This window comes from Engystomops pustulosus, chromosome 7, assembly GCF_040894005.1.
Source record: "Engystomops pustulosus chromosome 7, aEngPut4.maternal, whole genome shotgun sequence".
Taxonomy (NCBI): Eukaryota; Metazoa; Chordata; class Amphibia; order Anura; family Leptodactylidae; genus Engystomops; species Engystomops pustulosus.
Window position 1 is genome coordinate 130,302,299 of NC_092417.1, and position 24,508 is coordinate 130,326,806.

The 24,508-nt window shown below is 45.0% G+C and overlaps 1 protein-coding gene across 5 annotated transcripts in view; it reads right to left on the bottom strand.

The window, feature by feature from the left end:
- Positions 1–24,508, bottom strand: part of RIPOR1 (RHO family interacting cell polarization regulator 1) — a 234,848-nt gene that overhangs the window by 15,051 nt on the left and 195,289 nt on the right. For all 5 annotated transcript variants that reach the window (XM_072117796.1, XM_072117793.1, XM_072117795.1 and 2 more), the window contains 2 exons: positions 11,674–11,832; positions 5,699–5,895 (listed from right to left, as the gene is read on the bottom strand). In XM_072117796.1, the coding sequence (XP_071973897.1) occupies positions 5,699–5,895; positions 11,674–11,832 (356 nt within the window). The remainder of the gene's footprint in view (positions 1–5,698; positions 5,896–11,673; positions 11,833–24,508) is intronic.

The following is a 24,508-nucleotide window of genomic DNA, read 5'->3' on the forward strand; positions in this document are numbered from 1 at the left end:
ACCAATCAGCGGACTATCCCCCTACTCAAACTTTACCGTAGCGGTGTCCACCGACTCTCTACCACCTTCATTAGAACTCATCTTATCAGTGGTGAGGGTATAGCTCCGTTCCATCCACGACTGGAGCAACTCCTGTGGCTGGCTGTGGGTGCTAGAAACAACACACAGGACTCCTGTGTGGGAACTCCTTTTAAAATTCCCGCCTCTGACGTCACACTCCACGTGGACGCTGAGCGGCGCGCCACTTCCGGTTCCAACCGGAAGTGGAGTCGACGCCATTTTTTAGAAGACCACTGCGGTGGGAAGGACCTGCGCTCAGCCACCTTCCTACACGCGCCTCCCTCCAGGATCGGAGGCGCGCCGGAGCCCGTCTGCACCCACAGACTGCGCTGCACCTCGCAGCATTCACATGCGCACCCCGCCGAGTAACCACCCTCCGGTAAGTCTCGGCGGGGGATCTTGTGCAGCCACCTGGGGGTACCTGGGACTCCCATTCCCCCCTTACCGCGACTCCTTGAGCCTCACCGAGACTCACTGGATCCCCCGTCAGGGACAGGAAACCACTGAAGGAGATGGGGCGTACCGCACAATTTGAAGTCTGGGTTTCCTGTCCCTGGAGGCGGATCCCTCTCTCTGGTTGGGTGCTGTCGTGGTGAGAGGGGGAAAAGATGATTTTACAATAATTAATGTATGAATTGACTAGATAAAGGCTGAAATGGAAACCTTGTGAGCTGCTCCAACAGGTAGTGGTGACAGAAATGGTGACAGAGACCTGATGACAGGTGTCCTTTAACTCTAACCTCTCATGCACATCTCCAGTACTTCTCCCGAGTTGCTCCAATTCTCTGGAATGCCCTTCCCCGGACTCTCATACTACTACCCACTCTCCAAAGCTTCAAACGTGCTCTTAAAACCCATCTCTTTAGGCAAGCCTATCATACTTGCTAACTACATGAAATGTCAACTAATCCATCCCATGTCCTATCTCCCGTCTGTTATCCAGCAAACACCAGATATATACCAAGTTACAGGCTTCTCTGCAGTCACTTTCACCTTGGAACTTGTAAATAAGATGCCGACTGATGGCTGGTTCAAGCAGCAACATTTTTATTTATTAAATTATTTATTAATTACTCTATATTGTTCCCTTATAAAGAATGGCTGGATAAATAAAAATACTCTTTTACCTTCTATGTCAACCCTTTCATCCTCAGTCTGTAAGCTCTTGCGAGCAGACCTTTCACTCCTATGTACTAACTCACCAGTTTGTCACCACACCTCATTTTTTTAGTATAAAACATGTTGTATATGGAGGCAGATAGACCACGACTAAGGACGACATGCCAGTATTTGTCCGAAAAGCGTAGGTCTTCCGTTTCTACCTATTTTTAACAGGGAGCATTTCAGCTCATTTTTTACCATGGCTTTTTTGTTGTTGTTTGTATCTGCATAATATGGTTTAAATAAAGAATATGCAATTTTAACCTATTTCCCATGAGTGCTGGATCCATCTACTACGTCAGTGGTGGCGAACCTTTTAGAGTCTGAGTGCCCAAATTGCAAACCAAAGTCAACATATCTATCACAAAGTGCCAACATGGGAATTTAGCCCAATATTGCCATCAATATCACTATACAAGGCCAAATAATACTGGTACATGATGACCATCACCATTACAACAACATAAATACCACAATACTGATAATAAAGACTACTATACAAATAATATAATAAAATAATATAACTAACCTAGAGCAAACAGTGATTCATTTTACCGCTATACAAGAATAAATAATACCGGAATACAGTGATAAATATTACAACCATACAGAGATAAATGATACCACTGCTATACATACAGGGATAAATATTACTGCCATATATACAGGGATACATATTACCGCTATACACACACAGGGATAAATATTGCTGTCATATATACAGGGATACATGTTACGGCCATATATATATACATATAAAAAAACAGCTCTGGGAAATATTGGCGAGGTCATGTATCAGAACCAAGCTTACTGTCATTGCTTACTTTTAGCCAAAATCACTGTCAAGTATAAAATGGCCCACGATCAGGCACATCATTCAGACCCATATACCTTGTGTCATCTTGCCAGGATAATCACAGACACGCCGTGGTCCAAAAACCTCGACGTACGTTTCACCCTGCGGCTTCGTCAGGTTTTTGGACCACGGCGTGTCTGTGATTATCCTGGCAAGATGACACAAGGTATATGGGTCTGAATGATGTGCCTGATCGTGGGAAATTTTCTTATCATGGGATTTCCTCTTTTTCCTGCTCTATTTCTAGTTTTTTAGTTCTTGCATTTAATTTCTGCTGGTTATCATTCAAATTATAGATACCGGTAGAATCTAACAACACCTTCTTTCCCTTTTTACCTTGCCATTATTATTCAATTATTCCTTTATCCATGTGGACATGTTATAACTGGTATTGTCCATATGGGGTTTTTTTTGGTCTCAGTCTCTTGCCAGATACACATACATGCTGTGGTAGCTTCTTTATCTACCTACTTTTTTAAGCCAGTTGTTCTTTCAATGTGATACATTTCATGGTCTCTCCATACTATAAGTGTCTCTATATATTTTTCGTTATTGTATTATTAATTTGTCTAAATAAAATATTGATATTTTATTACTTGGTGATCTTGTTATTGTATTCTTGCTCTCTTTTTGGTGCGTAATGGTGGCTCTTTGAGCCGAGCGAGTGGGTGCATTGGGTGATGACCCCTCCCTCCCCCCTTTTTTTGAGGTTTCTTTTTGGTTGGCTAAGTATAAAATGGCCACTGGATAATCGGTGATCTCTGCTGGATCGCCCAGGAAAGTGGTGGAGTGACTATAGGTTTTTTAATTATCTTATATGAAATTCTAATACAAGTATGAATAAGCTTCCACCAGCCAGTGTTGTTGTGGGCATAACTGCTGTACTCACATGGTGGTCTGCAGAAAAGAAAACTACAATTCCCAGCAGATCCATAGGTCCCTAAGGGCATGTTGGGGAGGGTGAATGCCAGGGAACTGCTGTGTGATATTGTACAGCTCCAGCCTGGGAGGCTGCTGCAAGCAGGATTAGGGGGCAGGGCGCAGCACTGAGGCAGAGCGTGCACCTACCCCACTGCTGCTGGAGGTAATTACTGTCAGTGCTGCTCTGGGAGCAGATATACAGTGTCACAGGTGCAGCACTACCACCTGTAGCAATGATTTGATGGGCAGGCATGCTGAGCTGGGAAGGAAGGTCCCGGAGGAAATGATGAAGAGCTGCTGTAAGTCCTCTCCCCTCTCTGTACTTGTAGCATACGCTGCTGTGTGTAGTAGCAGCAGAGAGAGCGTATAACTTTCACTCGTTTTAAGTTCATTGGTGTCACCAGGGCCGATTCTAGCCTTTTTGCTGCCTGAGGCGAAAATGGAAATTACACCCCCCAACTCCTTCCCATGCTTCCCTCGGCCCTTCCCTCATATACTTGCTATTGGAAATATTGAGGCAACAATGGGCTCTGGTGATGCACTTCTTTTTTAATAAAAATAAAGTTACTTTTCCAAGGAAACTAAAGGCCCATAAAGCCTAATAAACAGTGTTCTACCCAGCAGCGTTTATAGTTGATAATTAGGAAACCGAATGATAGATTCCGTTTATGTGCATGTGTTACGTGTTACTGCTTTTTGGATAATTTTTTGTTTGTGGTGTTACATCTGCAAAGGGGATAGCAAAATATTCTCCTCTATCAGGTTGCAGACACACATTCTGCTTGCAGTGCGATTTGAAACGCATTGCAACTGGAAGAGGGAGAAGCTTGTGCCGAGGTAATGCATGCGATTGGTAACAGGCACCAATAGGGGGACATAGAAAATCTGCCAAAATCCACAAAAGTCATCATACCTTTAGAGTGCGTTTTTTAAATGCACTGAAAACTCATACGTTTTTGGATGGTTTCCCTGCGTTTGGCTGCTTTGAATCTGTTTTTCTTCATTTTTGGAAGTGTAAGCAGCTGTGAAAATGTTAATACAACTGCTTACACTTCCAGAAATGAGGAAAAACGGATTCAAACCAGCCAAATGCATGGGAAACACGTAAAACACATGTTTTCAGTACATTTAAAAATCCATCAGTAACAGACCAAAAATGCACCGTATAACTTTACCTTTAGGGTGTACAGAAAGCTAGGATTCTGAATAGAGGGGAGGCCATAAGTGTCTGGAATTGGGTGATAGGGAGTGTAATTAGTAGCAAGGGACACTGAGGATACAGGGGAGATAAGTAGTGGTAGAACCATGGATCTAGGAACTCTGTGCGATCGGGTCTATGTGTGTGGGGGGGGGGGGGGGGGCTGAGCAGGGAAATTACAGTCACTACATAGAAGCTGCTGTCAGTGTGAAACACATAAGGAGCAGCTACACAACTCACTTACCCATGCAGTGAGCAAACAGGGCAGAGAGTTACAGGCTCCTCTCTGCTTCAGCACTCACTCCAGCACAGGCTCGTGCTCACATTTCTTTGCTCCGGACTTCACTGCACCCCACTCCTCAGGCTTCAGTCACGTCGGTATGAGGAGGAGGGGGTGCAGAGGGGCCACAGTGTCCTCCCTTGGCTGGAGAAGCAAATGACAGCAGCTGCTCCAGACTTCATGTCAGGAGAAGTCAGGGCAGCAAGTGCTCACAGTGAAGGGCAGTACGCTTACTCCATATACTGCGCTCCTGCAGTTGGTGGCGGCATAATGTGGAGGAGGATCTTATGATGATGCAATCCTGCTGAGACCCTTGTTCAGCACTTACTCAAACTCCAGAAATGGAGAGGGCGGAGAGTGTAAATTTGGCTAAGATGTCTAGCCTGTACACTGTAGCGCCGCTTACATACGGGAGCTGTTATCTGCTGCCTGAAGCAAGATTTTCATCTTGCCTCATGGCAGATACGGCCCTGGGTGTCACAGGACACCAGGACAGTTAATAGCACAGAGAAGCCCTGGGGATTCTCTGCAGCTCCGGCTGTAGCATCTCCTGCCTGGCCGGAGCTCTGATTATGCACTGAACCTGTGCCTCGGGGCCAATGCGCGTGCCGACAGAGAGAGCTCTGCGTGCCCTCTGTGGCACGCGTGCCATAGGTTCGCCACCACTGTACTACGTTATCGTTCCATATGAATGTTTATACTCTAATGTAATATTGTATACCTGCCCTATGATTTGTAAAGCGCTACAGAATTTGATGGCGCTATATAAAGACTATTATTATTAATTTAAAATTAATAGTCCAGTATTTTTTACAAACACATTAAAATAAAAACATAAAAAAAAGAAAATGAATAAGGAGGGAAAGGGGAAGCCAATGCATGAATCAATTACCATTTTATCAAAATAAAAAAGTTTTAACCCGTGAAGCTCTGTCTTGTTGTCTGTATTATACTACAGAAGGGTAGTTATTAAAGCTCATATTAAGGTAGAACTGGTAACAATGAGAAGGCAAAGTACTGAGGACAGTTTTATTGATAGCAGGGGGCAAACTATTGTGTTAGCAGAAGCTTGGCACCAGGAGACAATGGGAGACCGAGGAACAGAAGTTCAAAGTTAAAGTTGCTCACATAGCCCCTTTTCTCCACGGTTGTTAAAATAAGGTAAACTGGGCACACTACTCAACTTAAAAGCAACATTAGTACAGCAAAATATTGTGCTTACCCTTTCCCTAAAAGATTGTTGTTCAGAGAAACCTCTAAGCAATGAAGATGCAGCAGCAATGACTCTGCTATTTCCATTTGTGAGTAAAAGACTTAGAGTCTTGAATCCTTCCTTCTGTATGCTGCTCTCAGATATCCTCTTCAAGGCTTTGAGAACAACATTCTGATCATCTGAATTCAATTTCTGAACAAACAAAACTGAAAAAAGTTTGATTATAATGAAATCTGTAATAAAGACTGTTTTCACATTTTTAGAATATTAGTTAAGCACCTTTAAAGGACCTAAAAACGTCCACAAATCAGCCGAATTAAAGGTCCAGAGCAATGAATGCAACCCAATTCACACTGCAGCTCAGCTCCATGAAAATTAAAGGACATCTACCATTACATTAACTGTTGGTAGACTGTCCTAATTTACATGCTCATCTGTTCATGGGGATGGGGAGGTTTTTATTATATCCGCGATTGACAAATCTTCTAAAAATGACTTTATATGATTATGTAAATGAGCTAGAGGTGCTCCGGCCCATGCAACTTGGCTCTGCATGACCCCACTCATCATTCTAGCCTGGTCTTGGCTCTCAATCAACAACCAACACCAGGCTAGAAGGAAGAGAGTGGGGGCATGCTATTATACAGCAACACTTGCAAAGACCAGACAGGATTATTACCATTTACTGTACTATACAGCAAATATTTAAGGTCCTGTTTCTGTATTTAGCCAAAGAAAAATCATAAATCATCATCATCATCAATCATACCTTGATTGCAAAGTTCCCCTGTCAGAGAAAATTGTTCTTTAATACGTGGTTCAGCACAGTGTTGTCAGAGAATATTACACTTTAAAGGAAATCTACCACAATTATGCAATGCTTATATAACTGCTGGTGTGTGCCGCCTTCTTTTTGCTTCTTATATGTTTTATTCTCAAAAACCAACCACAGAATCCCCTTCTGGCTCCTAACTATTCACAATTTCAATTAGGGATGGAGGAGGCGGGCAGAAACATTAAATGGAGGTGTGATTAACTAGCAGATGATTGAGCCAGAAGGGGCTTTTGTGATGAAGCAATGAGCCACATTTGCATAATTGTAAAAGATGGTTTTCTCAAAAACTAAGCTATGAGAAGCAAAATGAATGATCCTGTTTCAGGAGACGCAGGACACCTTGTGGCTATGGACTGCACAATGCGCCTTTCCTCCATTTTCTGCATTTTCTGCTGCTACTAAGGGCTTTGTGACCACGACAACTTCCTCCGAAACTTTTAACCATGTTGAGTTCATGATATCATGATCACCTCTCAGATCTTCTTTTACCATGCCATCACAGTTGTCCTCCATGTAAGTCCCCACATTGCAGAAAGCCAACACTTTGTTTTCATCAACATCATGGTAAATGGTCTGCTGTCTACATCCCCATCCTCCAACACAAGTTCTTGGTAATCTTGCAACTTTATGTCTGCAACTGGGGAATGAGCAGGTGGGATGTGGGAGTTATCATACAGCAATAATGACTATTTTATGACCTGCGGCTGAAAGGTCCTTACTCTTTTTAAAGGGGTTGTACAGGACTTATTAAAAAACAAAAGGTGTCCGGGAGTGGGCTGCTTAACCCCTCAAGGACGCAGGTTTTTTTTTGCTCATTTCTCGATCTCCGCCTTCAAAAATCCATAACTTTTTAATTTTACGTGTACAGAGCTGTGTGAGGGCTTATTTTGTGCATAACAAATTTCACTTTTCCATGATGTTATTTATTATAAAATTCCAAATATGGAAAAATATAAAAAAACAAAAAAAACAAAAAAAAACGCATGTGTGGCACGTTCTTGTGGGCTCAGTTTTTAAGTCTTTCAATCTGCGCTTCAATTAACACCTCTACTTTATTCTTTGGTTTGATACGATCGCGGTGACCTCAAATTTATACAGGTTTTATTGCGTTTTAATACATTTTCAAAAATTAAACGAATGTGTACGAAAAAGGAAAAAAAAATTTCTGACACCTTCTGACACTTAATTTGGGTGCCATTTCCCATTTGGGAGGTCACTGCCGGTTATAACCATTTTTAGATTTTGATAGATCGGGCATTTTGGGACGCGGCAATACCTAATGTATTTGTGATTTTTACTATGTTTTATATCAGTTCGAGGGAAAGGGGGTGATTTGAATTTTTTATATATTAATTTTTTTACATTTTTTAAGCTTTTTTTTCCCACAATTTCTTACACCCTCTAGGGTACATTAAGCCTAGATAGCCAGACCGTTCCTACCATATACTCCAATACTACTGTATTGCAGAACATGGAGTTTTTGGATGTGATTCATTACAATGATCCACTGACTCATTGTAAAGAATCTCCTGAAACCATGCAGCCTTGGGTCTGACGAAATCCACGCAGCCTTGGGTCTGACGAAGACCCAGGACTGTCATGGCAATCGATCGGCGCCCCCGAAGATGTTCGGGGGAGCGATTATCAGAGGAAACATGGCGGCGCATGGGTGGCAAAGAAGAGGTTTACACCCCCAGTTGGTGCAAGCACTGACCGCGGGTGATAGTGATGGGTCTTTGCTGCAATATGGGCTCAGCCCATGAGCCCTCTTCATACACCCTTCATATCAGTCGCAGAGCGTTAAGGGGTTAAAAAAATAAAGATATACTTACCTCCTGGCGCTCCAGTCTGTGCACCATGTAAACAAACATGGCTGCGGAGCAGGCTAAATTCAACTTCCAGACAGCCGTGGCCAGCCACGCCCACCGTCCCTTTTCACAGCATTGTATATGTCGGACGGAAGGGTGTTGGGTCCGGCTAAAAGCTTAATGCAGCGCTGCTCCCGCAGCCACGTTTGTTTACACGTCGCACGGACCGGAGTGAGTACATCTTTATTTTTTTAACCCTAGAATGCATGACCATAAAAATCTACACTATTACATACCTGAGGCCTTTTAGGCCCGTGTGCAAATAACATGGAATAATATACTTTTTAAAGTTTATTTGAAAAATGCAAAGTAAGGATGCATTCCTACTAGCGCTGGTGTCTGCCAGGAGGGGATCTGTAATGGATCTGATCTCCTGGTGTCCCCAGCTAAGGCTGGTAGAATCCGGGCATTCCGGCAGTCTTAACTGGAGTTACCAAGAGATCATATCCATTACAGATCACCTCCTGGCAGACACCAGCGCTAGTGAGAATGCATCCTAAGATGTGAATAATTCAAAACATTTTGTGCAAAAAACCCCAAAGTAACTGAACGGGCTTAAAACGCCCAATATACTCATTCGATATAACTCTTTATAATAACGTTTTTTTGTCTAAAAGTTTTTTTTTATATAAAAGTTGCAGTAAACATGCTGCAGGAATATCCCTTTTCAACGTTTCCTGTTTGAATTTACTAATGACCGCAAAATCTTTCACATGTTATCTGTAATTCAACATCTGGAAGATGAAATTGTAGTATTTTACACAGGACTGTCTATCAAAAATGATTGCTTTGATTTCTTGGTCAGTCAAACCCCTGGATGTAGACTGTGCCATTGTAACCTTAAAAGTCAGTAAACTATAATGAAAAAAAATTATTACAAAGCTGACTCCTTCCTCCTTCCTGTTCAGGAACTATGATGATGTCAGAGACGCATGACATCATGAGGTAGCCTCCTTCTCAAGATCACATGACCATGTAGTCAGGCACAATCCACACTCAGCGCAGCAACTACAGCTACATTCACACGACCGTATGGGGGATGGATATACGGCCGATATACGCCCCCCATAGACAGCAATGGGCGCACGGCGCCCTACGGGAGCGGTACAGTGCAGCACACATGCGGCACCGTACCGCTACGTACTTGGGAAAAAGATAGGACACCTCCTCTCCCTGCACGCTGCCGTTGCCCGCTACGGTACGGCGCGCAACGGCAGTGTGAATGCAGCCTAAGTCACAGTTTTCCCCAGCAACAGAAAAGACAAAAAGACTTAGGATCACATGTAAACCTAGTATGGGCCTCAAAGGCCCCAGGTATGTAAACAGGACCGGCTCCAGGTTTCAGTGGGCCCCTGGGCTACAGAGCTCTAGTGGGCCCCTTTATGGGCCGCCCTCCAGTAGTCACACTGCCCCCCCCCCTACCCCTGTATACACACTGCCCCCCCCCCTACCCCTGTATACACACTGCCCCCCCCCTACCCCTGTATACACACTGTCCCCCCCCTACCCCTGTATACACACTGTCCCCCCCCTACCCCTGTATACACACTGTCCCCCCCCCTACCCCTGTATACACACTGTCCCCCCCCTACCCCTGTATACACACTGTCCCCCCCCCTACCCCTGTATACACACTGTCCCCCCCCTACCCCTGTATACACACTGTCCCCCCCCCTACCCCTGTATACACACTGTCCCCCCCCTACCCCTGTATACACACTGTCCCCCCCTACCCCTGTATACACACTGTCCCCCCCCTACCCCTGTATACACACTGTCCCCCCCCCTACCCCTGTATACACACTGTCCCCCCCCCTACCCCTGTATACACACTGTCCCCCCCCCTACCCCTGTATACACACTGTCCCCCCCCCTACCCCTGTATACACACTGTCCCCCCCCCTACCCCTGTATACACACTGTCCCCCCCCTACCCCTGTATACACACTGTCCCCCCCCTACCCCTGTATACACACTGTCCCCCCCCTACCCCTGTATACACACTGCCCCCCCCTCCCCCTGTATACACACTGCCCCCCCCCCTACCCCTGTATACACACTGGCCCCCCTCCCACTGTATACACACTGGCCCCCCTCCCACTGTATACACACTGGCCCCCCTCCCACTGTATACACACTGGCCCCCCTCTATCTGTATACACACTGACCCCCCTCTATCTGTATACACACTGACCCCCCTCTATCTGTATACACACTGACCCCCCTCTATCTGTATACACACTGACCCCCCTCCTCCTGTATACACACTGACCCCCCTCCTCCTGTATACACACTCCCCCCCCTGTATAAACACTGCCCCACCCCCTCCACCTCCTGTATACACACAGCCCCCCAGTAAGTAATGTCCCCACACAGCCCCCCATGTTCTCCCCCCTAACCTCACAGATGCAGGTATGTGTTGTCACTGCTTTCCCCGGCAGGTCATGTGACCATGATGTCATCACAGGTCCTTCAGCCTCTGCAGCTCCTGCCAGGGAAAGCAGTGACTGCACATGTACTCATCGCGATCTATGTCCGGAGGACACATATTGCGATGAGGTCTCCGGACACAGATCGCGATGAGGCAGCGGGGCAGATGTCCAGCTGACCCGAGGGCCCGAGTGGGCCCCTCCAGTACCCCGGCACTTGCCCGGGTTAGCCGGGTGCTGGCGCCGGGCCTGTATGTAAATATGCGGTATTCACAAAAAAGTGTTATTATACCGAAATGCCTGTAACATAAAAATATATGAAAAACTGGAAATGACTAACAACTATATAACAGAGGAATACCTAGAGTTTCAGAATTCTAACTAAAGTAATCTTGCAGTAAAAAAAAACAAAACAAACTAGGATTAAGCGGCCACCTTTAGTTTTTTTATTAAGTCTCGGACAACTCATTCTAGGTAAATACACGCAGTACCTTGAAAACGCCAATTATTTGAAATTTAACTCCATTGTGGTCAGGGCAACTGTCCTGGTTATTCCCACCATCCTCTAGCCCTTACTAGCCCATTTTACACACATTTTGGGGTTTTAAAATCCGTGTCCCCATTGACTTCAATGCGGTTTGTGTTAAAGTCAAAGTTAGACTCCCAATCCAGGACCCAAACCGAATTTTACCATGAAATGAGGAGAAGCCTATGGAACCAAGCTGCTCATCTCTAATTACTGGGTGGGTTCTGACACAATTAACAATATGAACCAACTACCATTAGAACCTTGAATAATTTCGAACACTTGATGCTGTTTACTTTTTGCAAAATGTAGAAAATTTCAATTACCTTCCTTTGACAACTCAAGAATATGTGCATCCAAATGATCAACTGTGGTATAATCAAAGTATTTCCAATACTGAAAGATTGTTATCTGTTCACTGTAAGTGGCCCTGGATCTTCTGGGCAACTTCTGATCTAGGATGCCCTCAACAAGCTTGACAAAAACTAAAATAAAAAGGATTAAAAAAAAACAAACATACATTACATACAAGAGACAAGTTACTAAAAATATTAACAACTTGTCTGCTTTCTGTAAGTTCACTTAGACTCAGTGATACTATGCAGGGAACAAAGGATAAAAAGGGGCAAAGAAGCATTTTCTTTCATAAAATATTATACTATACTATTTTTGCAACCAGTGGCATAACTAGGAGAGACAGGGCCCCCTAGCAGGCTATTGTATAGGGCCCCCCTTCCCACTTAAAAAATATACATATTAGTATACTCACACATGCAAGTTACAATCACATATAAATATACTCATGTGCATATACACACACACACATACAGTGCCGTGTGCAACATTCTCACATACAGTGTATACAGACACCATATACACATCAAAGATACTGCATATATACATCACAGTATATGTTATATACATATTATGCTGGACATGTGCAGTACAATATATATATAGGTGCAGGTCCCCCATCCTTTATTGTGTCAGGTCGTCTGACGGGGGCCCCCTGACACTGTGGGCCCCATAGCGTTTGCTATGGCTGCTACCGCTGTAGTTATGCCCCTGTTTGCAACTATTATTATTGTTACCATTCCCCACACACATATCTCAAAGTAAAATCTCCTTCAGTTCATGTTTTAACTTTTGCCACGTTTCAGGCTTCAAACAAAGATATAAATTTGTCATTTGTTGGTGAAGAATCAAAACGTGGGACACAATGTGAAGTGAAACAAAATTTTTTGGATATTTTAAACTTTTGTAAAAATATAATAAACTGAAAAGTGGGTCATGCAATATTATTTGACCGCTTTACTTACGCTTAATAAATATAATCCACCTGTGTGTAATCAAGTCTCCGTATAAATCCACCTGCTCTGTATCATGAAGATCAAGGAACACACCAGCCAGGTCCGTGAGAATGTTGTGGAGAAGTTTAAAGCCAGATTTGGATAAAGAAGATTTCAGAAACTAAACATCCCTAGGAGCACTGTGCAAGCGATCATATTGTAATGATAGGAGTACCAGACCACTGAAAATCAACAAGACCCGACAGTCCCTCTAAAAGTTCATCTCAAACTAGGAGAAGACTGATCAGAGATGCAGCCAAGAGGCCCAGGATCACTTTGGATGAACTGCAGAGATCTACAGCTGAGGTGAGAGAGTCTGTCCATGGGACAACGATCAGTCGGACACTGCACAAATCTGGCCAGGAAGAGTGGCAAAAAGAAAGTCATTTCTCAAAAATATCCATAAAAAAAAATCTTCTTAACCCCTTAACGCTGAAGCCACTTTTCACCTTCCTGACACGGACCATTTTTTAAAATCTGACATGTGTCTATTTAAGTGGTTATAAATTTGGAACGCTTTAACATATCCAGTTGATTTTGAGATTGTTTTTTCGTGACACATTGTACTTCATGCTGGTTGAGAAATTTAATAAATATATTTAGTATTTATTTATGAAATAAATGGAAATTTGGCAAAAATTTTGAAAAAAACAATGTTTTCCAAATTCAAAATTTTCTACTTTTTGGAAAGTTGGTCATATCACTAAAATAACTTGATAACTAACATTTTCCATATGTCTGCTTTAACTTGGCATCATTTTTCAAACATCTTTTCCTTTATTTTGGATGTTAGGAGGCTTATAACTTTAGGTGCAATTTTTCAGATTTTCACGAAAATCATCAAAACCTACTTTTGGAGGGTCAATTTAGTTAGAAGTGACTTTATAAGGCCCACATGACAGAAACCCCCCACAAATGACACCATTTTAGAAACTACACCCCTCAAAATATTCAAAACAACCTTTGGGAATTTTGTTAACCCTTTGAGCGTTTCATGAGCGTGAAAGATAAATGAAAGTGAAATTAGAGAAATGTAATTTTATCTTACTATAGATTCATTGAACACTAAAATTTGCACCTTCACAATGGGTTAAAAAGGAAAATGCATTTTACAATGTTTAGGGCAATTCCTCCTGAGCATGCCAATACCCATTTTGTCACTGTACCCTGCTGTACGGACACAGGGGGGCACTTGGAATGGAAAGAGCGTTGTTTCGTTTTTGCAGGGCAAATATGGCTGAAAAAGTTTACATGTGTCAGGATGCATTTGGAGAGCCATAGTGGTACCAAAACAGAGGAAAGCCCCAACATGAGACACCATTTTGGAAAGTACACCCCTTGGAGAGTTTAGCAACGTGTAATTTGTGTATTTTCCCCAACAGGTGTTTGATTCAATTAGGCCCCAAAAGGGAAAAAAGGTGAAAATTTTCTCAAAAAAGTCACTTTTACCCCAAATTTTTGTAAGCCACAAGGGATAAAAGATGAAACAACCCCATAAATGTGTAAAACTATTTCTCCTAAGCACAGAACTGCACCACTTTTGCATATAAAGTGTTGTATGGGTGCACAGTAGGGCTCAGAAGGGAAAGAGGGGCTTTGGCCTTTTAGAAGCCAGATTTGACAATCATCCTTTACATGTGTCAGGATGCATTTGGAGAGCCCTAGTGGTACCAAAATAGAGGGGAACCCCAACAAGTGTCACCATTTTGGAAAGTGCACCCTTTGGAGAATTCAGCAAGGTGTAATATGTGTATTTACCCCTACAGGTGTTTGCTTCAATTAGGTCCCTAAAAGGAAAAAGGTGAACATTTTCCCAAAAAAGTCACTTTTACGGCTAATTTTTGTATCCCATAAGGCATTAAAGATGAAACAACCCCAAAAAATGTGTACTAGCATTTCTCCCGAGTATAAAATTGCCCCACAAATGCAAATAAAATGTTGTATGGGTACGCAGTGAAGCTCAGAAGGGAAAGAGGGGCGTTGGCCTTTTAGAAGCCAAATTTGACAGACATCCTTTACATGTGTCAGGATGCATTTAGAGAGCTGTAGTGGTACCAAAACAGAGGGGAACCCCAACAAGTGTCACCATTTTAGAAAGCACACCCCTTAGAGAATTTAGCAAGGTGTAATATGTGTATTTGTCCGTAAAGGTTTTTGATTTAATTAGGACTTAAATAGATAAAAGGTGAACATTTTCTTATAAAGGTCATTTTACTCCTAATTTTATATAGCCACAAGGGATAAAAAAATGTAATAACCCCTCAAAATGTGTAAAGCTATTTCTCTCAAGTGTAGAAGTACCTCACATGTGTATATAAAATGTTGTATGGGCGCACAGTAAAAGGAAAGGGGAATGTTTGCCTTTTAGAAGCCAAATTTGACAGAAATGTTTGACATGCATTTGGAGAACCCTAGTGGTATAAAACAGATAAGAATCCGAAAGGTGTCCCTAATCTTTGAATGCACACCCCTTAGAGAATTTTGCAATGTGTAATATATGTATTTGCCCCTACAGGTGAATGATCCAATTAGGCCCGAATCATTAAAAAGGTGAAAATTTTCCTATAAATGTCACTTTACCCCTAATTTATGTAAGCCACAAGGGATAATATATTAAATAACCCCGAAAAAGGTGTAAAACTATTTCTCCCGAGTGTAGAAGTACCCAACATGTGCATATAAAATACTTTCTGGGCGCACAGTAGAGGAAAAGAGGGATGTTTGTCTTTTAGAGGCCAAATTTGTAAGAAATCCTTCACATGTGTCAGGATACATTTGGAGAGCCGTAGTGGTACCAAAACAGAGGAAAACCCGAAAAGTGACCCTAATTGTTGAATGTACACCCCTTGGGGAATATAGCAAGGTGTAATATGTGGTGTAGTGTAATACATGTGGTGAAATGAGCATTTTGAACATATAGGTGGTTTCCAAATATGATGTGCAATGGAGTCCAAGATGGAAATTGCAATTATTTCTGGAAAGTTCAGTGCCCGTTATGTGGCGCCCCTTATGAAATAATGGAGGGGTATAGGGAGCAACGGGACATAACAGTTGTTACAATTATTCATTTTACCGAAATTAATTCACAATAGGTTGGGCGTGAATTGTGAATGTCTAGTGTATAAGGAGGTAGAATATACCAGGGGACCAACTAAACTTTTGTCACTCTGGAGTTGTCGCCGGTCTCTTAGTAGTATGTAGTGTCCATCCTAACTTCTCTTTTGGAACAGACTCTTTATTGAGTCCTACCATTAGAAACAGCAGAATTCACCGGGAAAATGCTGTCCTGGCAAAACACAGGAACATCTAAACCAGAGGTGCTGGGGCCCCGTCCTTCTTGTCCCAATATTAGTTTCCTAATATCTTCCTCTTGAAAACGGAGAAATGATACGGCAGGACATGCACATTGGAACAGCTCGTAAGAGTTGTACAGCGTAATCTGTACAATGTGCACGGCCAGCGCTTTTGTACCAAATCTTCGTTTTAGTAGGGAAATTATCACCAAGTGTTGCTTTTATTCACCCTAGCGATGCCCATTGTGACGAATATTGCTGCTTTTGGCTGGACCAAATCGACCAGCAAATATCGGCAAACATGGACAGAGGGGGGCAACAAAACCCCTCTGGACCGCAAGGCAAAATTGGTGGCTGTCAGGAACAGCCGCCACCCTGCCCCGATCACCGTGTCTACAGACATAGTGACCGGTATTACTGACGTCATAAGTAAATTCGCTGCTATCGGCTCGTCTGAATTGATGAGCCAGTAGCAGCGATAATAAACTGGGGGTGTGTGGGGGGGACGTAACCCTTCTGGTCCATGGGGCAGGATGGATGGCTGTCAGGAACAACCGCCGTCTTACCCCGATCAGTGAACAGCCGCCGTCTTACCCTGACCGGTGTTGGAAAGTCACTACCCGCCGCACCGTTCTATAACAACGCTCGTTGGGAATAGGCTATACAATCTTTATTTATTTTTTAAGCAATTTAGACAAATAAGGGCTTATTTTTTGCGAGACGAGATGCACTGTAAAAAAAACGTAATTTTAGTGGGTTTTTAGCTTATTGAAGAAATTTTATTAACTTTTTACGTGTGGAGGAAAATAAAATCATCAATTCTTGTTTTGGATTTTTAGCATTTTTTGGGGGGGTTGTTCACTGTAGCATAACAATAATATATTATCTTTATTCTACGGATCACTACGATTACGGTGATACCTCATTTATATAGTTTTATTTTTATTTGTCCAATTTTATTGAAGGAAAACTAGAATAGAAAAAATTGCATTTGTTTTAGTATTGCCATTTTTATAGTGGCATAATTATAGTATTTTTTGGTTTACGGAGCTGGTTGTAAGCTTATTTTTTGCGTGACAAGTTGCTCTTTTTATTGGTATCATTTTGGTGCTTGTAACTTTTTCGGATCACTTTTTAGAACATTTTTTGTAAAGCAATTTGATAAAAAGTTTTGATTTTTGGTAAGTTTTTGGTTGGTTTTTTTTACCACGTTCACCGAGCGGGTCCAATTATGATTAGGATTTATTGTACAGATTGTTACGGACGCGGCGATACCAAATAAGTGGGGTTTTTTCGTGATTTAGTGTTTTTTATACTTTATTACTTGTGTAAAGGGAAATGTGGTGTTTGGGGGGACTTTCATTTTCTTTTATTATTTATTTTTACTGTAAAAAACCTTTATTTATTTATTTTTCCTTTTCTTACAGTTACTGACATCTAAGCTTGAACAAGTGATCTTCTGATCACTTGTTCAAGCTTTTTTACAGGTTACACAGTGCAATACAGATGTATTGCACTGTGTAATGTAAGACACTGAGCATGCTGCGCATGCCCAGTGTCTTACAGCCGGGTCCTGCCAGGAGGCAGGGACCCGGCACCGAGAGGAGGATCGCGCAGCCCCGGGCACCGGCAGTCCCGGGGCTGCGATCGGAGGAGCGGACCCCCCCGGTAAGCGCCGCGGGGGGGTCCGATTCAACTTTAAATAGCTTTAAATGCCTCTAACACACCGCGGTCAGCGCGACCGCGGCGTGTTAGGGGTTAACACCCGCGATCGGAGAAATCTCCGATCGCGGGTGTTAGAGGCGGGTGTCAGCTATAACATATAGCCGACACCCGCAGCTTCTGGCCCCGGCTCCGCTCAGGAGCCGGGGCCAGAAGCTTGACGTAATAGTACTGCATTTTGCGGGAACGCAGCTCCCGCGATGCAGTACTATTACGTCAAATGTCGGGAAGGGGTTAAAGGGCACCTACCACCACAAATCTACCTATAAAGGTAGATCGGGTGGTAGGTGAATCAATGGGACGTGAGGATAGCCCTTTTAAGGGCTAATCCTCACGTCCCCGCACTTTTTTGTAAACTTTTATTACCCTAATATGTTAATTTTGTTATGCGGCTACTTGGGCGTGGAGTAGCCGCATCTGAGGTTACACGAGGCGGCTACTCCATGCCCCAGTAGCCACTTTACCCCTCCTACTCACCATGTTCGGCGCGCAGCTGCTCGTAGCTGCGCGTCCTCGTCCGCCGATCCTGCCGTCTGCGCATGCGCAGAACAGCAGGCCCGCACCTGCGCGGTCACTGCTCCGAAGCCGGGGCTGCACAGGCGCGGGCCTGCTGTTCTGCGCATGCGCAGACGGCAGGATCGGCAGACGAGGGCGCGCAGCTACGAGCCGAACATGGTGAGTAGGAGGAGAAAAGTGGCTACCGGGGCGTGGAGTAGCCACCTCGTGTAACCTCAGATGCGGCTACTCCACGCCCAAGTAGCCGCATAACAAAATTAACATATTAGGGTAATAAAAGTTTACAAAAAAGTGCGGGGACGTGAGGATTAGCCCTTAAAAGGGCTATCCTCACGTCCCATTGATTCACCTACCACCCGATCTACCTTTATAGGTAGATTTGTGGTGGTAGGTTTCCTTTAAAAGTCTGCCACAAGCCACCAAACATGTGGAAGAAGGTGCTCTGCTCAAATCAAACTTTTTGGCCACAATGCAAAACGATATGTTGGGCGTCAAAGCAACACAGCTCATCACACCATCCCCACTGTCACACATGGTGGTGGCAGCATCATGGCTTGGGCTTTTCTCCAGCAGGGAGAGGGAAGATGGTTAAAATTGATGGGAAGATGGATGGAGCCAAATACAGGACCATTCTGAAAGAAAACCTGTTGGAGTCTGAAAAAGACCTGAGACTGGGATGGGGATTTATCTTCCAACAAGACAATGACCCTAAACATAAAGCAAAATCTACACGTAAACATAACCAGGTGTTAGAGTGGCCAAGTCAGACCTAGATCCAATCAAGGATCTGTGATAAGAGCTGAAAACTGCTGTTTCCAAACGCTCTCCATCCAACCTCACTGAGCTTGAGCTGTTTTCCAAGGAAGAATAGGCTAGAATTTCAGTCTCTCAATGTGCAAAACTGACATACCACAAGCGACCTGCAGCTGAAATTTTAGCAAAAGGTGGCGCTACAAAGTATTAACTTAAAGGGGGCGGAAAAATATTACTTGCCTCACTTTTCAGTTTATTATTTTTTTTACAAAAGTTTAAAATATCCAATAAAATTGCACAACTGTGTCCCACATGTTGATTCTTCACGAACAAATTACAATTTTATATCTTTATTAGAGAGGAGCGAACATACTCGTCCGAGCTTGATGCTCGTTCAAGCATTAGCGTACTCGAAACTGCTCGTTGCTCGGACGAATACTTCGCCCGCTCGAGAAAATGGCATCTCCCGCCGTTTTGCTTTTTGGCGGCCAGAAACAGAGCCAAGCCAGGAGACTCTGCACTCCACCCAGCATGACGTGGTACCCTTACACGTCGATAGCAGTGGTTGGCTGGCCAGATCAGGTGACCCTGGAATAGACTAGCCCCTGCCCGCGCTGCTCGGATCATTCTCTGTCTGGATGCCGCTAGGGAGAGAGCTGCTGCTGGTCAGGGAAAGCGTTAGGCTGTTCTATAAGAATAGTGTTAGGCAGGAGTGATTCTACAAGAACCCAACAGCCCTTCTTAGGGCTACAATAACGTTATACTTTTTTTTTTTTTATTTGCTTGTGGCTGGGCTTGCTGGCACTAGTAGTGCAGCTAGTACCATATTGTGAGGAATTTGCAGGGAGACCTGCGACCGTTGTGTTTAGCTCTTAGTGACACGCATATCCACCTCAAACACCGAAGTGGGACAATTTATTAGGGATTTGATTAGAATTAGGCAGAGTCTGCTGATTTTTTTTTTTTTTTTTTTACCTTTATTTTATAGCTCAAACTCATCTTGCAAAGCAGTGTGCTTTCAGTGTCGGCTACAAAATAGCCATAGGAGAACCCCAACGGCTTACTTAGGCCTACAATAGCGTTATATTTTCCTTTTTTTGGTTTGCTTGTGGCTGGGTTTGCTGGCATTAGTAGTGCAGCTAGTACCATATTGTGAGGAATTTGCTGGGAGACCTGCGACCGTTGTGTTTAGCTCTTAGTGACACGCATATCCACCTCAAACACCAAAGTGGGACAATTTATTAGGGGTTTGATTAGAATTAGGCAGAGTCTGCTGTTTTATTTTTTTTTTTACCTTTATTTCTTTTTATAGCTCAAAGTCATCTGGCAAAGCACAAAATCCAGTTGTGTGCTGTCAGTGTAGGTTAGAAACTAGCCATAGCAATAGGATAGCATCGTTTTGTTAAAAAAAAAAAAAAAATTAAAAGTTTACACTTTAATTTGGAAAATGTTTAACCCGAGGGCTAGGGGTAGAGGACGAGGGCGTGGACGTGGGCGTCCAACTACTGCAGGGGTCAGAGGCCGTGGTCCTGGGCGGGGTGAGACACCACCTGCTGATGAGGGAGCAGGGGAACGCCGCAGAGCTACACTCCCTAGGTTCATCATGTCTCAAGTTACTGGGACTCGTGGTAGAGCACTGTTGAGGCCAGAACAGTGCGAAGAGGTGATGTCGTGGATTGCGGACAATGCTTCTAGCCATTTGTCCACCAGTCAGTCTTCCACGCAGTCCACCCATGTCACCGAAATCGGCACTCCTCCACCTCAGCCTCCTTCCCCCCAGTCTGCCCCCTCCCAGCAAAATTTGGCATTTGAACCGGCATACTCTGAGGAACTGTTTTCTGGACCCTTCCCACAGTCACAAACCACTTGTCCGGTTGCTGCTGAGCAATTTTCCGATGCCCAGGTTTTCCAGCAGTCGCAGTCTGTGGGTGATGATGACCTTCTTGACGTAGTGGAAGAAGTGTGTAAAGAGGTGTCAGACGATGAGGAGACACGGTTGTCAGACAGTGGTGAAGTTGTTGTCAGGGCAGGAAGTCTGAGGGGGGAGCAGACTGAGGGATCGGAGGATGATGAGGTGACAGACCCAAGCTGGGTTGATAGGCCGGGTGAACACAGTGCTTCTGAGACGGAGGCGAGTCCTATAGCAGAACAGGTTGGAAGAGGCAGTGGTGGGGCCAGACGGAGAGGCAGGGCTAGAGCTGGTGCATCAGCGCCAAATGTTGCCCGTAGTCAAGCTCCCGTGGCGAGGGCTAGATTTTCAGAAGTCTGGAGGTTCTTTAAAGAAACACCGGATGACCGACGGACTGTGGTGTGCAACCTTTGCCAAACCAGGATCAGCAGGGGTTCCACCACTACTAGCTTAACTACCACCAGTATGCGCAGGCATCTGAATGCTAAACACCCCACTCAATGGCACCAAGCCCGTTCACCTCCGGCCGGGCACACCACTGCTCCTTCCCCTGTGTCATCTGCTAGTCAGCCCCCTGCCCAGGACCACGGCCCAAACACCTCCCGTGCGAAAACCCCATCTTCGCCTCCACGATCCTCCACAGCATCCACCAGCGTTCAGCTCTCCATACCCCAGACGCTGGAGCGCAAAAGGAAGTATAGCGCAACCCACCCACACGCCCAAGCCCTCAACGTCCACATCTCCAAGTTGCTTAGCCTGGAGATGCTGCCCTATAGGCTGGTAGAGACCGAGGCCTTTCGAAACCTCATGGCGGCGGCCGCCCCTCGGTATTCGGTCCCCAGCCGCCACTACTTTTCCCGATGTGCCGTCCCAGCCCTGCACAAGCACGTGTCAGAGAACATCATCCGTGCCCTGACCAACGCCGTTTCTGACAAGGTCCACCTGACCACGGACACGTGGACGAGTGCTGCCGGGCAGGGCCACTATATGTCGCTGACGGCACATTGGGTTAACTTGGTGGAGGCTGGGACAGAGTCTGACCCTGGGGCTGCTCATATGCCTCCTCCTCCTCCCACCCCTCCTCCACCTCCTCCTCCTCCGAATTACCATCCGTGGGCATGGCGCCATCAGTCGGTAGCTCTAGGCACAGCAGCAGTGCCATTGCTAAGCGACAGCAGGCGGTGCTCAAACTGCTGAGCCTAGGGGATAAAAGGCACACCGCCCAAGAGCTATTACAGGGCATCACGGCGCAGACTGATCTGTGGCTGGCACCGCTGAACCTGAAGCCAGGCATGGTTGTGTGTGACAACGGCCGTAACCTGGTGGCGGCTCTGCAACTCGGCAGACTGACACATGTGCCATGCCTGGCCCATGTGTTAAATCTCATAGTTCAGCATTTCCTCAAGACATACCCCAATCTGTCTGATTTGCTCACAAAGGTGCGCCGCATCTGTGCGCATTTCAGGAAGTCCAGCACAGATGCTGCCACTCTCAGGGCAGCGCAGCGCCACCTCCAACTGCCCGCTCACCGACTGTTGTGCGACGTGCCCACGAGGTGGAATTCAACATTAACCATGTTATCCAGAGTTTACCAGCAGCGCAGAGCGATTGTAGACTGCCAGATGTCAACTTCCACCAGAACTGGTAGTCAGGTCAGTCAGCTTCCTCAAGTCTACAATGAGGAGTGGACGTGGATGTCTGATATCTGTCAGGTGCTGAGTAACTTTGAGGAGTCAACACAGATGGTCAGTGGCGATGCCGCCATCATCAGCCTCACCATCCCGCTGCTTGGCCTGTTGAAAAACTCTCTGGTCAGCATGAAGTCGGAAGCTTTGCGCTCGTCACAAGAGATGGGGGAAGAAGATTCCCTTGTTGATAGCCAAAGCACCCTTAGGTCTGTTTCTCAGCGCATATCGGAGGAGGATGAGGAGGAAGAGGAGGAGAATGTTGGCGAGACAGAAGAGGGGACCATTGTTCAGTCCTTCACTGTTCAGCATGTATGGGCACAAGAAGAGGAGTTGGAGGAGGAGGAGGAAATGGGCAGTCAGGCCAGTGAGGGGAGTGAATTTTTGCGCGTTGGGACTCTGGCGCATATGGCAGATTTCATGCTAGGCTGCCTATCCCGTGACCCTCGCGTTCAAAGAATTTATTCCAGCACCGATTACTGGGTATTCGCTCTCCTGGACCCACGGTACAAGCAAAATCTTTCCACTCTCATCCCTGGAGAGGAAAAGAGTGTGAGAATGCATGAATACCAGCAGGCCCTGGTGCACAAGCTGAAACAGTATTTCCCTTCTGACAGCGCTAGCGGCAGAGGGCGTACTTCTGCGGGACAAGTAGCGAGGGAGAGTAGGCGACCAGGCAGCTTGTCCAGCACTGGCAGGGGTACGCTTTACAAGGCCTTTGCCAGTTTTATGTCACCCCAGCAAGACACTGTCACCTGTCCCCAGTCTCGGCAGAGTAGGGCTGATCTTTACAGAAAGATGGTGAGGGAGTACGTAGCTGACCATACCATCGTCCTAAATGATCACACAGCTCCCTACAACTACTGGGTTTCAAAGCTGGACGATGTGGCACGAACTGGCGCTGTACGCCTTGGAGGTTCTTGCCTGCCCTGCCGCTAGCGTGTTGTCCGAGCGGGTTTTCAGTGCAGCTGGTGGCATCATCACCGATAAGCGTACACGCCTGTCGACTGACACCGCTGACAGGCTGATGCTTATCAAGATGAATAAAGCATGGATTTCTCCAGATTTTCATTCTCCAACAGGTGAAAGAAGCTCAACCTGAATAATGTATGCACTCCTCCTCCTCATTGTCCTCCTTCTCCTCCTCTTTGTACACTAAAGCATAGGAAACTGGCTATTTTTTGCCAGGGCCAACTGGCTCTAGCTATAGTACTCTATGTATTTAATTTTTCTGGAGGACCACCTACCTGCTCCTCTGGTTTGAAAACTTTTTTGGACTGCCACATACAGGCACTATCCAAATTAAATTGTCTCCATAGCAGCCTCCACATTTTGGGTTGTTTTCATGGATTCCACATCAAACTTGTTAACTTTGTCGCCACCCTGCTGTGTAACCCACAAAATATACTGGCAAACTTTTATCATTTACCAATATTATTTCAGCGCTTCTTGCGCATCTGTTTACATTCCCCTCACCCGCCATATCCCAAACTTATAAGAACGCTACTACACTTGATCTTATACAAAAGGTTCTTAGAAGTGCTGTTTGGGGAGTAGCCTAGAGACAGGGGCTTGGATTGGCGAAAGCTCGCCTGGCAGCGGAGTGCCAGCTCCATCTCAAGATCCAACTAACATAGTTTTAACTGCAGCACCTTTAATCTACTACTAGTTCACTGCCTCCATACATCGTCCCCTTATCAAACGAGCTGTGTCAGGCAGAATTTTCAGGTGTTTCACCAGATACATAGTGGAACGCGGCCCATCTGTCGCCGCCATGCTGGAGACCTGAAGTTGCAATCATAGCAGCGCAATATGGATGCCCCATACTGTCGCTCTTAATCATGGAACCATTTCCATAAAAACAATTAAAAATAGAACCACTATGCTATTCCATTATTCCTAGGTGAAATATTCAAACGACCCAGCCTGCTTTG